The sequence below is a fragment of the Salvelinus fontinalis genome, chromosome 39, assembly GCF_029448725.1.
Source record: "Salvelinus fontinalis isolate EN_2023a chromosome 39, ASM2944872v1, whole genome shotgun sequence".
Taxonomy (NCBI): Eukaryota; Metazoa; Chordata; class Actinopteri; order Salmoniformes; family Salmonidae; genus Salvelinus; species Salvelinus fontinalis.
In genome coordinates this window covers 23,412,555-23,428,358 of record NC_074703.1, presented here as the reverse complement: position 1 = coordinate 23,428,358, position 15,804 = coordinate 23,412,555, and the positions used below count along the sequence as shown (strand labels likewise).

The 15,804-nt window shown below is 47.2% G+C and overlaps 1 protein-coding gene across 11 annotated transcripts in view; it reads left to right on the top strand.

Annotated features, from left to right (window-relative positions):
* Positions 1-15,804, top strand: part of LOC129838883 (non-muscle caldesmon-like) — a 55,578-nt gene that overhangs the window by 13,465 nt on the left and 26,309 nt on the right. For 9 of the 11 annotated variants that reach the window (XR_008756919.1, XR_008756920.1, XR_008756921.1 and 6 more), the window contains exons 2-3: positions 6,194-6,283; positions 11,279-11,361. Coding sequence is in view for 8 of the 11 variants with exons in the window: in XM_055906124.1 (XP_055762099.1) it covers positions 11,288-11,361 (74 nt within the window). In the remaining 3 variants the exon portion in view is untranslated. Of the gene's footprint in view, positions 1-6,193; positions 6,284-10,437; positions 10,624-11,278; positions 11,362-15,804 lie in introns of those variants that run through there. The other 2 variants (XM_055906126.1, XM_055906125.1) reach the window with 2 other exon arrangements.

Here is a 15,804-nt window from a genome sequence, read left to right as displayed (position 1 = left end):
TTTTACTGGACTGATTGTGTCTGGAGTTGATGGTCAGTCTCAGCGGAGGGAGAGCATCAGAGGGTCCGTTCCTCACAGTCGGACCGTCCCTCGGCTAAGACTGACCAAAAAGGGGCGACCGTGTTCCGAGCTGATGAGCGAAACTCACGCTGCATTATTTCTGCATCACGCACAAATCCATGTTGTTACTCCTATGACCAGAGAAAGTGAAATATTCCTTGATAATTTTTTTTTTAAAAGACAGGACGCTAATAATAACGATGCAAGCTTATCGGAACATTTTTCTACTCATTCATTGAAGCTGCAGTGCTGGTTGTATCGCAAGTGGAGAAGTGCATTTTATGGCATGTAACATATAAAAGTGTTGAGTAAAAAGTGTTGACAGTGCTGAGTATGAACTTAAACATGAACTCACTCATAAAAGCAAAAGCTCTTTGCTGTATTCGTTGACAGTCTCTCTCTAGTCATGGTTTTAGATGTTTTGAAATCACAGTATCAACTTACTTTGTTGTACGCTCGAGGAAGCTGCAGACAGGCAAAACGATTGGCTAGCGGTAGATTTTTAGATTAGATTTGAGTCATTTAGCAGACGCTCTTATCCAGAGCGACTTACAGTAGAGTGCATACATTTTATTACATTTTTACATACTGAGACAAGGATATCCCTACCGGCCAAACCCTCCCTAACCCGGACGACGCTATGCCAATTGTGCGTCGCCCCACGTACCTAGGCCTATAGGTGCACTTGATTTGCTCTCCGGGCACGCTGAGTAGGTAGAGTTTGTATCTTCAGACACATGAAATGGTTCAAAATGGGAACACTTCGCGTACCCGGAACGCAGGGCAGATAAAACAAGTTCACCTACTGCCAACAGCGCGAGACAAAGCCATTCATTCCTAAATGTTTCTATCGTAGTTTTTTAAAAGAAATGTTTGACGATCGACTAGGAATGTCTTGGAGATCGATTGCGATCGACGGTTTGGTGAGGACAAGGTTACTGCTTCACTATGTTACCATGCTCCATACATGAATTGGGGCCTCTAGTGACACACAGGTCTTTTTTTGGTACAGGATGTGCTCCCGTCCCGAGTGCCCCCAAACTGGAGACAGAGAGCAATACCAGAGTAGCAGATCCAGACCTTTTGGTTGTGCTGGCATCAGTAGTGCTCTGCTTTGAGTAAAACACATCACGTAGGTGTCAACACCCCAGCCTTGCTACACCCTGCTACTCTCTCTGGTCAGTGAACGTCAGATTAATGATCTGTTGAGGTGTGGTTCAGGGCCCATTCAGGGGGGGGGGGGGGGGGTCATTTATACTAAAAGACGGCAGGTGCCAAGATGGTGGGTTGACGCTGAAGGTACGTGTCTCAAATGGCACCCTGTTCCCCTACGTGGTACCCTACTTTTGAAGAAGTGCGCTGTATCGGGACTAGGGTGCGCTGTATTGGGACGCAGACAGGGTGGAGGAAGAGGAAGCCTTTCTCCTGAGCAGGTGGGGCGAGCGAGTCATTCGTCAAAGTCCCCGGTCGTGAGTGAGTGAGTGTTTCCACTGAGTGAGCTTCCTGTCCGCTAAATAGGATTCAGTCAGGATTCATTCAGTACCCCCCCCCCCTCCCCACCCCCTGCTGTCAAACTGCTGTAGAGCGGCTTCATAGCCACGTCAGTATAGAAAGAAGATGGCAACATTTTAGTGTACTGTATGTCCTAGTGGAATTACACAAGACAAAGGCTGTTGATATCCCGTGTCAAGGCTGACGTTTATTGTCATTAATCTTGCCCCGGAGACAAAACCGTGCGATTTCCGCTAGATAGGCCAGCTGCAAAGTCAAAATTGGCTATATTATTTTATATTTTTGGTCTTAATTCAATTTTAGCAGTGTGGTTAAGGTTATGGTTAGGTTTCAAGTCAGATGTTATGACTTTGACGCTGTGCTAGCTAGTGACCAGTCTACAGAGCTGCCTCCAGAAAGATTAACGAGAGAAAAACGCTAACCTGCGTCAAGAGTGGAGGCAGATATTTATTGAGATTAGTTGGTGTTCTGGATATTTGGACTATAGTCTTGATGTATTATTTCAAAGGTTACATGCTGACAGCTAAAACCATTCCATCTTGACTAAATACAAGAGAAAAAGCCAAGAAAGCTTATTTATTGCTTTGTTCTACTGCTGGGCTGAGTGTTTTTCCTCTTGGCCAGTCGTTTGGTTTCCTTCTTTGATTGACAATAGTGGCAGGCATTTGTCAGGGACCAAATAGTCTGGGGGCAGATAAACAAACGGTTTCTAACTGCAGCGCGGGGCTGAGACCCCTCGGATTGAGACTGCGTTCAGCCAAGAGAAATGTAACCTACAGTACAGTCCTTCAGGCTTTAGAGTGCAGAATGTAGACCCTTTCGTGGAAGAGAAATATGTATATTTTTTCTAAAAATGAACAAAGAAAGGTTAGTTCTTTTCAACTCCCTACTGGCTTAAAATGGAGTCAGCCTTTACCACAGGTCCACACACCCTTGTACCGTAGCGATCCAGCCAGACTAAGATATAGAGGTGCAATGTGGTCCTTCTTGTCTAGGGAAAGCCAGTCTAATAATATTCTGGGTTTACTTTGCACTGTCCCAGGGATGCCACCATCATCAGGCATGTTGCCTAGGGATACAGCCAGCCCTAACCAAACCTGGTTTCAAATAGTATTTGAAATCTTTCAAATAGTTTAACTGTGCTTGATTGAGCTTACCAGGGTTAGTGGAACCACTGGACTAGGCCCAAAAGTGCAAAGCCCACCCCATCTGGCACGCCAGGCAGACTCCAAGCAAACACTCAAAGAACTTCAACAATTCCCAATACTATTTGAACCCTGGCCCTTTTAACCCCCCTCTGTTGTGGTCAATATGTCATGAGTGGGAGAGCTGCCCGTATCTCACTGCACAGCATGTTAGCTTTTTTAAACTTTTTTTCTCTCTCCCTGTTAGGTTACGGGAAAGGGAGCTTTTTTTTCTTCCATATTTGGTCATATGGAGTACAGCCAGTGAGCAGTAGCCTTTTGATGGTGTACAAAAAAAAACATCCCTATTTTGTGTGGGATTTGTTCTCCTTGGGCCGTGCTGCTCTGATACGGGCTGATTGTGGATCTGACGTTGAAAGGGCACCATTAAGGCACAGCGCAAGCCTTTTAAAACACAACGAGGACAGGGGAAAATGCCTCATCTCATGTACTGCAGTTGCTCGTCGTTCTGAAACCAGCCGCATCTTTACAATGTCATTAAGGGTTCACTGTATAAACTAATCCTAATGCAAATGACTCTCTTAAAAGCAGCGTTTTACATAGAGATAATGTTTTACTGACATCCTCCTTTGTCCACTCTTCTCAACTGCCAACAGCTATCGCATTTGGACTGAGTATTGAACTAGGGTTGATGGTTTAACCCATGAGGATGTGAATTAACTACGGCGTGGTGGGAGTATTGTCTTTGCTGACGAGCACAACGAGTCTCCGACATGGTGCTTCAAAGACAGACATGTAGCAAAGGTTGAAGCTGATCAACTGAGGAAAGCCGACGTACAGGTGCGAGTGGCTGTGTGTGTCAGGCCGAATAGGAAGGTCCCTCTGGGGGGAGAGAGGAGGTCATAACACGTTTAACAGGTTTAATAAGCATTACTGGGGGAGAGGAGAGGAGAGGAGAGGAGAGGAGAGGAGAGGAGAGGAGAGGAGAGGAGAGGAGAGGAGAGGAGAGGAGAGGAGAGGAGAGGAGAGGAGAGGAGAGGAGAGGAGGAACAGAACCGTGTTTGGGACCAAACCAGAAGAGTAAAAATAGATTATTCCAATGACTAATGTTCTATTTAAAACACCAATTGAACATGCCACGCCATAAAAACCCAAGCTAATCACACTGGCATTGGGAAATGTATCAATGTTCCAGCATGGGGCTAAATTTGTAATCTCTTATCAGAATGATGAAATGTAAGGCATTCTGGGGGACTTTTTTCCTTTCCCAAAAGGGATATGCGAGTAATTTGATCAACATGTTACATCACACACTAAGTTTAGTAACTGAGATGTCAAGCATATCAGTGAAAGAACCTTGTCTAGCACAACACTGATTGGACAGCAACATCCAGTAATACGTTGGATCAGTTTGTGCCTGTGATGATTACAGTGTGTGTCGGTGATGGATTCTCAGCTGTGAGCTGTTACAGGTAACCTTAGGCTATAGCTAGCAGTCAGTCTGAATATTAATCTGGGAAAGGAGATGTGTCAGGGATTGTGAACCATTGTCTGGGAATGCATGCAGGAGTCTCCTTTTTCATCCCCAAGTGGAAACTCCGAGGCTTGGACCTCTCTTTTTTCCCTTTTTTTTCAGCCCCAATATTTTCCCCTCACTCCTCAATCGTACAGCCAAAGTCAACACAATAGCAATCTGTGGTGATTTGGGAGGGATTGTGTGTGATCATCAGACTAAGTCACTAATGATGGTGCGTCTTAAGAATTCAAGGACGCATGACAGGCAGATTCCTACCCAGAGTCCTTCACCCAGTTTAGTCAGTCCTTATATTGTCATTTCCAGTGGGCTCTCAGCTCTCCAATATTCTATGAATAGTGTTTTAATTTGCCGAATTCTTCTGTATTAGAGCTGACCGAAACTTCTCGCGGAATGAATTTGTTTTGGAGCGGATAGAGCCCTAACATATGAAGCAGATGGTATTGAGATCGAGCTGAACAGAGCTGAGCTCAGATGCTTTTGGCCACCTCATATCCTGCCCAAGGAAAGATGTGTCCCCGCTAAAGTCTTCTACTCCAACACCACAGGATCTGTCCTCATGTCAACTGAGTTGTCTGACATCCCCTTGGCGTCAGTATGTAGGGGAGAAAGTATGTGCAGTCACACACACACACACACACACACACACACACATCCATACACACCTCCTCCTCACATTCTCCCAGTGTTGACAATGAGCACGTAGTCAGCAGCTGGTCGGATCATGCCTTTGCGGTCCAACAGCAGTGTCTGTACCGTGACAGACTAAGAGACGGGTGAAGGGGAGACAGGCAAAGCGAAAGAGAGTCAGAAATCATGGCCTCCCCCATGCCTAAAACTCCAGTGAATTGATGTGGCCACATCCCGGCGTGTTTCACTGCCTGGGCTGGGCCAGAGGCAGTAAATGTGTTAATGGAGGCGGGGCACGGGGCCGACTTGTGAGAGGAGAGGCAGATCACGCTGAACGGGACCAAGGGAGGAGAACCTCTTCCAAACACATCATTACAGGTGGCGATGGACAGGACACATGCACGTTGACTGGGCGCATAGAGACACACAGACCAAGACAGACACATATACTCCCAGATGTTCTCAGAGATGGAACATTCCTCTGCCCTCTGTATTGCTATCCACATTTGGATACATACCCATACAGGTATCCTCTTGGCGTTTGCCCAACTCAAACTGCCCCCTGAGCACCTGCATAGCATTAGTCAGTCAGTCTGCAGTCAGTCAGTCAGTCAGCCTATAGAATATCTACTACAGCTAAACCTCTGCTCTGTTCCTCTCCTCTGTGTATGAGTAGACAGAGCGCAGGCTGTGTGACTGTGAGACAGTCCTGATGGCTCCTGTATAAACACTGCTGGGTGGGGAATCCTGGCCTGTCACCTGACTGACAAGGAGTGACTTACACTGTGCAGGGCTTAGTTTAGATCGAGGGGACGCTGCTCAGTCTCATTACTGTACAGGCCATTAGCTGGTCTACTGCGCCGTAATACAGACACCGTCAACACAGATACAGTACACACAGACCTGACCTAAGACCTGAGTCCACCATAAAACATCACACCAATAGGTTTTACTCCAGCAGGTCTGAGATCAGTGTAATAGGATTTTGGCTCACCACCTAAATGACACCGCACCGGGATCAGGAGGTGACACACCTACAGCGTTAACAGACAGACAGAGCCCTGACTCAGAGTCAGCCAGTCAGACAGAGTTGAGGAGCTCAGTTGGGATGACCTGGCCCAGGTGAATGTCATAGTCTAGACAGATTTCACTGTCTTGGCTCTCGCACCACACTCATTGACGGAACTGGGTCTCGAAATAGAAAGAGCCTTTTGATCACTAGGTTTCATTGGAACACTTTAAGTGAATAGCAGCCTGGGGGGGGAATGGCATGGAGAATGGCGTTTTAGTAGTTTTCTCCTTTTCCACACAGATTTGAGACCCCCCTCCTCCTCAACGTGGAACAGGCTGAGGCTGGAGTGACTGACAGACTGACTGACTGGTGCTCAGATTCTCTCTCCAGGTGAGAGTACGCCTCCCGTTTCCTCCCTTGGGCAGCTTCTCCCTCACCCTTTCCCCCCTTCCTCCCTCCCTCCCTCCCCATCCCTGTCTGTCAGTGTCAGAGCCAGACATGATTCATGTCTCCAACCGGAGGACGGGGAATTGGGGATACTGTTGTTGCGGCCGGAATCTGTTGCTCGGATAATCATGCCATTGTCAGGAATTGAATGGAATGGTTAGATTATATTACAATATGATGATCAGGAGGAGGATGAAGAGGAGGAGGATGGTGAACTCAAGATTGTGATGATCAAGATACAACACTCCTTCCGTGGCCTCCAACTGCTCTTAAATGCAAGTAAAACTAAATGCATGCTCTTCAACCGATCGCTGCCCGCATCTGCCCGCCCGTCCAGCATCACTACTCTGGACGGTTCTGACTTAGAATATGTGGACAACTACAAATATCTAGGTGTCTGGTTAGACTGTAAACTCTCCTTCCAGACTCACATTAATCATCTCCAATCCAAAATTAAATCTAGAATCAGCTTCCTATTTTGCAACAAAGCATCCTTCACTTATGCTGTCAAACATACCCTCGTAAAAACTGACTATCCTACCGATCCTTGACTTCAGCGATGTCATTTACAAAATAGTCTCCAACACTCTACTCAGCAAATTGGATGCAGTCTATCACAGTGCCATCCGTTTTGTCACCAAAGCCCCATATACCACCCACCACTGCGACCTGTATGCTCTCGTTGGCTGGCCCTCGCTTCATATTCGTCGCCAAACCCACTGGTTCCAGGTCATCTATAAGTCTTTGCTAGGTAAAGCCCCACCTTATCTCAGCTCACTGGTCACCATAGCAGCACCCACCCGTAGCACGTGCTCCAGCAGGTATATTTCACTGGTCACCCCCAAAGCCAACTCCTCCTTTGGCTGCCTTTCCTTCCAGTTCTCTGCTGCCAATGACTGGAACGAATTGCAAAAATCACTGAAGCTGGGAGATATCTCCCTCACTAACTTTAAGCATCAGCTGTCAGGGCAGCTCACAGATCATTGCACCTGTACATAGCCCATCTGTAAATAGCCCACCCAAACTACCTCATCCCTATATTGTTATTCTTGCTCCTTTGCACCCCAGTATCTCTACTTGCACATTAATCTGCTGCACGTCTATCACTCCAGTGTTTAATTGCTAAATTGTAATTACTTCGCCACTACGGCCTATTTATTGCCTTACCTCCCTAATCTTACCTCATTTGCACACACTGTATATATATTTTTTCTATTGTGTTATTGACTGTACGTTTGTTTATTCCATGTGTAACTCTGTGTTGTTTGTGTCGCACTGCTTTGCTTTATCTTCGCCAGGTCGCGGTTGTAAATGTTAAAAAAGGTTAAATAACAGTTTTTTTTTAAATAAAAAATATGATGAGGATGATTATAGTGGTAACGATCCTGATGAAGACGTTTATTGTACATGGCCATACCAGGCTCTCACAGTAGCCTATGGATAGACTAACAGTGAGTAAGAGTGACAGCAGCCTACCTCTCCACCCCACCTGAGAGGCCCAGACAGGGGCCAGAGCAAAGAGCACATAGCTCACATTCCACCAGCATCTCCTAATGAGTAAGCCCCAGCGAGGGAGAGGAGGTGAAGGATGCCTTGGCCTCACTCTCCCTTTCCCTCTCTGCTCCTGCCACACAATCCCTGGGTCTTGTGCCAGCCCACCACTGACATGGCAGATACCTGGGATACCTCTATATCTCCCAGCTCCCTCCCTCCAACCACACCTGGCCAACCCTCACACCTGTGTCACCATGGCAATGTGCACACAGCTTGCGCTTACCTGCAGGTACAGGCAGAGCCAGGGAGCTGGGAGGGTGGGAGCCGGCCCACAATCCCCTTTTCTTTTCTTCTCTTAAAGGGAAAAGAACAGAGCATTCCTTGTGATGCCAAAAGTAGACACCTTAGGCAGAGTCCCATAGCATAACCATGTTTGCTTTCATGTCCCCACTACAGTAAACGGTGCATGTTGGTGCTATCTAAGGATATATTGGAATATATTCTAAGTAGGCCAAGTTTGTGTTGGCCTCAATGTTTTCTCTTTTCTTTCTGTCTGTCTTTCTTCCATTCTCCCTCTCTCTTTCTCGGGAGTTAATTTTAGTCCCACGCTCAAGTCGTCCAGAACGGCTGCAGTCAAGAAGTTGGTGGGTGGCAGTCTAAATATTGTGTCATTTTTAATCCGTTTTGGACTCAGTCTTTGGATAAGATGGACTAAAAGCTGCTGTCGTATCCCGGTAGAACTCCCTCTCCCCTCCCGCTCTATTTTTTTTTCTGTTTATCCGGTGAAGAAGTGTCAGGGTGTAAGTTATCTGCTGACAGGCCTGCCAATGTTAACGTTACATTTGACAGCTTTTTCCCCCCCAAAAAACTTTAAAGTGCTTCGTCCTCTGGAAGAATCTTCTGGAGTTGTTTTTAAAATGGCATGTGAATTAGTAACTTGGGGCTTCTTTCAAGATGCTGTGCTGAGATTCGGAGGTTAAAATGCTGCATGTGAATAACTTGGAGCTTCTTTCAAGATGCTGTGCTGACATTCGGAGGTTAAAATGCTGCATTGCTCAAATAGTTTCCGAGGCATAGTCTTGAGATGAATGTGTTTGTGCTAACGTGGTGAAGACGACAAAGTTATTCAGGGTTGTGTGTCACAGTGATGACTCGTGGAAAAAGAGGCTTCCTACTCACAGAGCAAAACAGCACGTCGGACATTTCACTGCATATCAACATTGCAATGCCTCTAAGAATGAAATGGTACCAGCTCTCTCCTTGTGAGTAGAGGACACATCGTTTTGGATGTTGTTAACACAGACCTCTCCTGAAATGATAGGGGAGAATGAAGCTAGCGTTGTCTGGATAACATCGACATGGCTTTTAATATAATGTTCCTAAGCGCTGGGTAGTGCCAGACAGAGTTGCGGCAGAGCATTCATTTGACTAGTAAATGGTTCATTATTGCCGTTGTAGCTCTCAGGAGCTGGCAGAGAGAGCGGGGAGAGGGAAAAAGTCATCGGTTTACAGTAGAGAGAGAGAGAGAGAGAGAGTTTACAGTGGCAAGAGAGTAGAGTGAGAGTGGAAGAAAGAGAGCTTAGTTCAGAGAGAGAGAGAGAGAGAAAGAGACCTTCATTTACAGTGGGCAGAGAGAGGTGGAGAGAGAGAGACAGTTTACAGTGAACAGGGAGAGGCAGTTCTATTATGAAACCCTCAGAGGGAAAGTCAGAAAGATGTAATTCCAGGAAGCTCTCTCTCTCCATTCTTCTGCTCCATGTATGTTAGCTTTGACAGAATATGGGTGGTCCTCTCAAGCAACCAGTGCAACACGGACATATCTCCATTGTATTGAGGGCTATACACTGGAATGCAAAAAAAAAAAAATCATGAATGTAGACCTACTGCTCTCCACTCTCACAGGCAAACTCAAAATCCTGTTGAGTCTAATATCAAATTATGATCTATGCATAAATCATTATTCTTAAATATTCCCCAAATCATACTCATACTAATAGCGCGCTCTCAGTCCCAGTGCTGCTTCTAGGAAGTATGTGATTAAACTAACGCTGTTATAGGCTTTGGGGTTTTCGTTATTGCTCTCATTTTGTCTAATTACAGTTGTACGAATTGCTGAAATCCAAGTGCCAATTTTCTTCCTCCTGCAAATGGCGTAAGTGTATCTAAACATAGAGAGCAAATTATTGCGGTGTTGGAAATAATCTAGCCCAAATCACACGGGCACCGTAGTTTGACTATGATAGCCCTCTAGTTAAAATGAGAAGGAGGTGGGGTTTGTGAGAAGAGAGAGAGAGACTAGCCCTGGGAGTGATGGGTTTTGTTTAAAGCATACCTCCCCTGTCCTCGTGTGCGTGTTGGAGACCCTTTCTGGTCCTCTCTCTGTGTGAGGCTACAGAGGGGCACGGAGCAGGAGGCTACAGCACAACTCAGGAAGCCACCCTGCCTCTCTAAAACTGATCCCAGATCTGATCCTAGCCAACCACTGACAGCTCTGTAAACAAAACAGGAAAAGTAATAGAGGTTTGGGAAGGAGAGAGCAAGGGGAGAGAGAGAGAGAGAGAGAGAGAGAGGAAAGGAAGGGAGGGAGAGTGGGAGGGAGGGGAGGAGTAGAAGGGCGAAGGGAAGAGGTGTTTGCCTTTTCTGTTGACTGCTGAAGCCGGTGAAAGATTGTACAGCAGCAGGAACTCTTTGTGTTGTGGCCGTGCCGGGATAAAGCAGTGGGAGAGAGGCTGGAATGGTGTAAGAGGGAAGAATATACAGTATATTTCAAGGTCTAATCAACTGCTAAGGTATAGTACTGTAGCCTTTCACTCAATGTACTTTACTATTAGCTGTAGTAGTAGGCTAGATTGGGGTTGTGTACAGTTGTGTTATCGTAAGAGAAGAGCGTAGGTTGACGATGACAGACTAAGGATCTTCTGGGTGGTCCCGCTCCTCTCCTCGGTCACGTACCCAGGGTATTTTTAGTGAAGAGCGTTAACATCCTGTGCTAATATCTCTTCCTCCCCACGCGATTTCTCCTCCTTTCTCCTCTGTCATTCCTTCACTTTCTCCCTTTGTTTTTTGTTTTATAGGGAAATGTGACTGTGTGTCTGGCTTGGAGAGAGATCAATGTACCGTAACTGTACTGCAAGTATTGGGAGGGAATGTCGTAGTAGGCACACGAACATGCATCCCTGTATCGAGGTCTAGAGCAGAGAGACCTCAGGGTCGTTTTTCACTACGCATCAAGCAGAAGAAAACTGAAGGAAAGAGGGAGGAACTACCTACCATTTAAGAAACGCCTATTTTAGTTTTTCTGTTGTAGAACCTTTTAAAATGTTTTCCGTTGCATGTCCTAATGAATATGACCCAGCAGGATACAGAGGTACCGGATGGGGATAAACTCGTATGTCCTTCCAGTATATAAACTAAAACGTCATTAATGATGATGTCATCCTGCAGGGCGTAACCATGGACGACGACTTTGAGCGGCGCAGAGAGCTCAGGAGGCAGAAGAGGGAGGAGATGCGCCTGGAGGCTGAACGGTAAGGCTGGCTTCCTCTTCCGCCTCTTCTTCCTGTCTCCGCTTATTGCTCTTCCTCCTCTTCATCTTCATCCTGCTCCTCCATCTCTTCTCCAACCTCTACTCCCGCTCTTCTTCCCTCTCCTCCTACATCCCTTCTTCCTCTTCCTACTCATCCTCCTCTGAACCTCAAACCTCTTCCATATCCATCAACAACTACACACACACTTACATATCTGCAATATTATTGTCTTGTCTCATTGGAGTTTATCATTATAAACTGGGTGGTTCGAGCCCTTAATGCTGATTGGCTGACAACCATGATATATCAGACCGTATACTATGTGTATGACAAAACATGTATTTTTACTGCTCTAATTACGTAGGTAACCAATTTATAATAGCAATAAGGCACCTCAGGGGTTTGTGATATGTGGCCAATATACCACGGCTAAGGGCTGTGTCCAGGCACTCTGCGTTGCGTCGTGCATAAGAACAGACCTTAGCCGTGGTATATTAGCCATATACCACACCTCCTCGGACCTTATTGCTTAGCCACTCTGAACATGACGTCGTAACTGTAAATGTGCAGCCAGAGGGAGTTGCAGGTACACGTGTTGTCCAGAGGGGGTGTTGATGGCACAGCGAGTGCTGTGACCATATGACCTCAGTGTTCTTCAGAGCCCAGTTGAAGTCAGTTAAAGGACTTTAAGCTGGGCTCAGGTTGTTACAGGTCCCTGTGATCTCCATGCCAAGTTGGAACCAGAGAGCCGACCCTTAAATAGTTTGGACTCTCCTCAGGGCTTTAAAAACATCACTCAGCAAATATTGGCTTCCTCTCCTCATGCAGGCAATAATCTACCACTGATCTGATGACATGTGTTGTGTTCTCTCTCTCTCTCCCCTGACTCAATACGTTCTGCTTTGTCTCTCATCGTGTCACTGGTAGAATGTACTGTTGACCTCATATAGAAAGCCTCTGTGCGTCCTCAAGTCAAATGAGTTTCTGTAATACATGACAAGCCCAGACATTTCAGTTGAGCTCATCTAAAATGGATCACCTCAACCATGTCTCCTTTTACGGAGCAAGGACACAGTAGACTACTTAACACCAGGAGCTTAGCTTGCTCAGCCTGTCTGGGTAGCTTCATCCCTTATCCCGATTATACTTACGAACAACAGTCATTTAACCTGGCAACACGCATCATAAAACATGAATATGCATCACGGGCAATAGGATATGCAAATGTGTATCTCTGGCGGTCCAATCCTTTACTGAGCGATGTGGCAGTGACATTAACTGAAGATATGATAAGTGCTCTCTGCAAACAGGAGCTACTGAACAAGCCTGAACTTGTCTGTAAAGCCTTGGATGACACTATGTTGCTGTTTTGATTGGCAAGCTACAAAAGTGTCCGTGCTCACTCTTAACATGTGTTGACAATACAACAGAACAGATTAACCGGAATGACGTTTACACTCACGGGTGGCCAAATAGAACTATCAAAAAGCCACGCCCCTACTAAGCCAGACCTCCAGTCTTCTGATCTGACCTGATGGATCATAGCTCATAAACCCAACTGGTTGGGTAAAACATAACCCAACGTGTTCTGTCCACTATTTAACCCAGCAATTTGTTGTGTGTTGTTATTTTTTTTATTTTTAAACATGATATCTATGACATTGTCCTCCTGATTTGTAAATACTGTAATGTGGCTGGAAACAGAAAATACTTCCCAGTCAACTTAATCAGTGAATCTAATAACCTTTTAATAATTTTAATTGTGACGTGTGATTATGTTGTACAACAAGTGTTAACTACTGCAGCAATGTTGGCGTCTATTGTTGTACCTTTGGACGTGTGCCTACGCCTCATTGCTCCGGCTCAAACCAGTTGATTGAACGATAACTTAATGCAGTCGTTATATTTCACAACAGATCATAAAACCCGTGTTTTATATTATTTATATTATCCCACAGTGTTTATATTATATGGAATTTGGTAGAAAATACAGACTGTATGAGAGAGAGAGAGAGTAAGAGTAGTAAGCTATAGGCTTGATGGGAGTTTGTTCTGTTTATTTAGTTAAAGGAGTCATTTCAGTTAGCGGGACCATGTGCGATTTTCAACCGACTCATGTTATTGATAAAAGATTACATCGCTATATTTTGCAAATATGCTGTAACAATCAATATTTCAATGTCTCTCATTGTAAATGAGAGTAGGCCGTCATTGTAAATAAGAATTTGTTCTTAAAAAAACACATGTTGTCTTGTTGGACTAATCGAGTCAACCATCACCAAATACGATATGTAAAAAGAAAACACACACACACACAGACGAAACACAGAGAGAGACGCAGCGAGAGAGAGAGAGAGACGCAGCGAGAGAGAGAGAGACGCAGCGAGAGAGAGAGAGACGCAGCGAGAGAGAGAGAGACGCAGCGAGAGAGAGAGAGACGCAGCGAGAGAGAGAGAGACGCAGCGAGAGAGAGAGAGACGCAGCGAGAGAGAGAGAGACGCAGCGAGAGAGAGAGAGACGCAGCGAGAGAGAGAGAGACGCAGCGAGAGAGAGAGAGACGCAGCGAGAGAGAGAGAGACGCAGCGAGAGAGAGAGAGACGCAGCGAGAGAGAGAGAGACGCAGCGAGAGAGAGAGAGACGCAGCGAGAGAGAGAGAGACGCAGCGAGAGAGAGAGAGACGCAGCGAGAGAGAGAGAGACGCAGCGAGAGAGAGAGAGACGCAGCGAGAGAGAGAGAGAGACGCAGCGAGAGAGAGAGAGAGACGCAGCGAGAGAGAGAGAGAGACGCAGCGAGAGAGAGAGAGACGCAGCGAGAGAGAGAGAGACGCAGCGAGAGAGAGAGAGACGCAGCGAGAGAGAGAGAGACGCAGCGAGAGAGAGAGAGACGAAGCGAGAGAGAGAGAGACGCAGCGAGAGAGAGAGAGACGCAGCGAGAGAGAGAGAGACGCAGCGAGAGAGAGAGAGACGAAGCGAGAGAGAGAGAGACGCAGCGAGAGAGAGAGAGACGCAGCGAGAGAGAGAGAGACGCAGCGAGAGAGAGAGAGACGCAGCGAGAGAGAGAGAGACGCAGCGAGAGAGAGAGAGACGCAGCGAGAGAGAGAGAGACGCAGCGAGAGAGAGAGAGACGCAGCGAGAGAGAGAGAGAGAGACGCAGCGAGAGAGAGAGAGAGAGACGCAGCGAGAGAGAGAGAGAGAGACGCAGCGAGAGAGAGAGAGAGAGACGCAGCGAGAGAGAGAGAGAGAGACGCAGCGAGAGAGAGAGAGAGAGACGCAGCGAGAGAGAGAGAGAGAGACGCAGCGAGAGAGAGAGAGAGAGACGCAGCGAGAGAGAGAGAGAGAGACGCAGCGAGAGAGAGAGAGAGAGACGCAGCGAGAGAGAGAGAGAGAGACGCAGCGAGAGAGAGAGAGAGAGACGCAGCGAGAGAGAGAGAGAGACGCAGCGAGAGAGAGAGAGAGACGCAGCGAGAGAGAGAGAGAGACGCAGAGAGAGAGAGAGGAGACGCAGCGAGAGAGAGAGAGGAGACGCAGCGAGAGAGAGAGGAGACGCAGCGAGAGAGAGAGGAGACGCAGAGAGAGAGAGAGGAGACGCAGAGAGAGAGAGAGGAGACGCAGAGAGAGAGAGAGGAGACGCAGAGAGAGAGAGAGGAGACGCAGAGAGAGAGAGAGGAGACGCAGAGAGAGAGAGAGGAGACGCAGAGAGAGAGAGAGGAGACGCAGAGAGAGAGAGAGAGAGAGACGCAGCGAGAGAGAGAGAGACGCAGCGAGAGAGAGAGAGACGCAGCGAGAGAGAGAGAGACGCAGAGAGAGAGAGAGAGACGCAGAGAGAGAGAGAGGAGACGCAGAGAGAGAGAGAGGAGACGCAGAGAGAGAGAGAGGAGACGCAGAGAGAGAGAGAGGAGACGCAGAGAGAGAGAGAGGAGACGCAGAGAGAGAGAGAGGAGACGCAGAGAGAGAGAGAGGAGACGCAGAGAGAGAGAGAGAGGAGACGCAGAGAGAGAGAGAGAGGAGACGCAGAGAGAGAGAGAGGAGACGCAGAGAGAGAGAGAGGAGACGCAGAGAGAGAGAGAGAGAGGAGACGCAGAGAGAGAGAGAGAGAGGAGACGCAGAGAGAGAGAGAGAGAGGAGACGCAGAGAGAGAGAGAGAGAGGAGACGCAGAGAGAGAGGAGACGCAGAGAGAGAGAGAGAGAGGAGACGCAGAGAGAGAGAAAGAGAGAGGAGACACAGAGAGAGAGAGAGAGAGAAAGAGAGGAGACACAGAGAGAGAGAAAGAGAGAGGAGACACAGAGAGAGAGGAGACCCACAGAGAGAGAGGAGACCCACAGAGAGAGAGGAGACCCACAGAGAGAGAGGAGACCCACAGAGAGAGAGGAGACCACAGAGAGAGAGGAGACCACAGAGAGAGAGGAGACCCACAGAGAGAGAGGAGACCACAGAGAGAGAGGA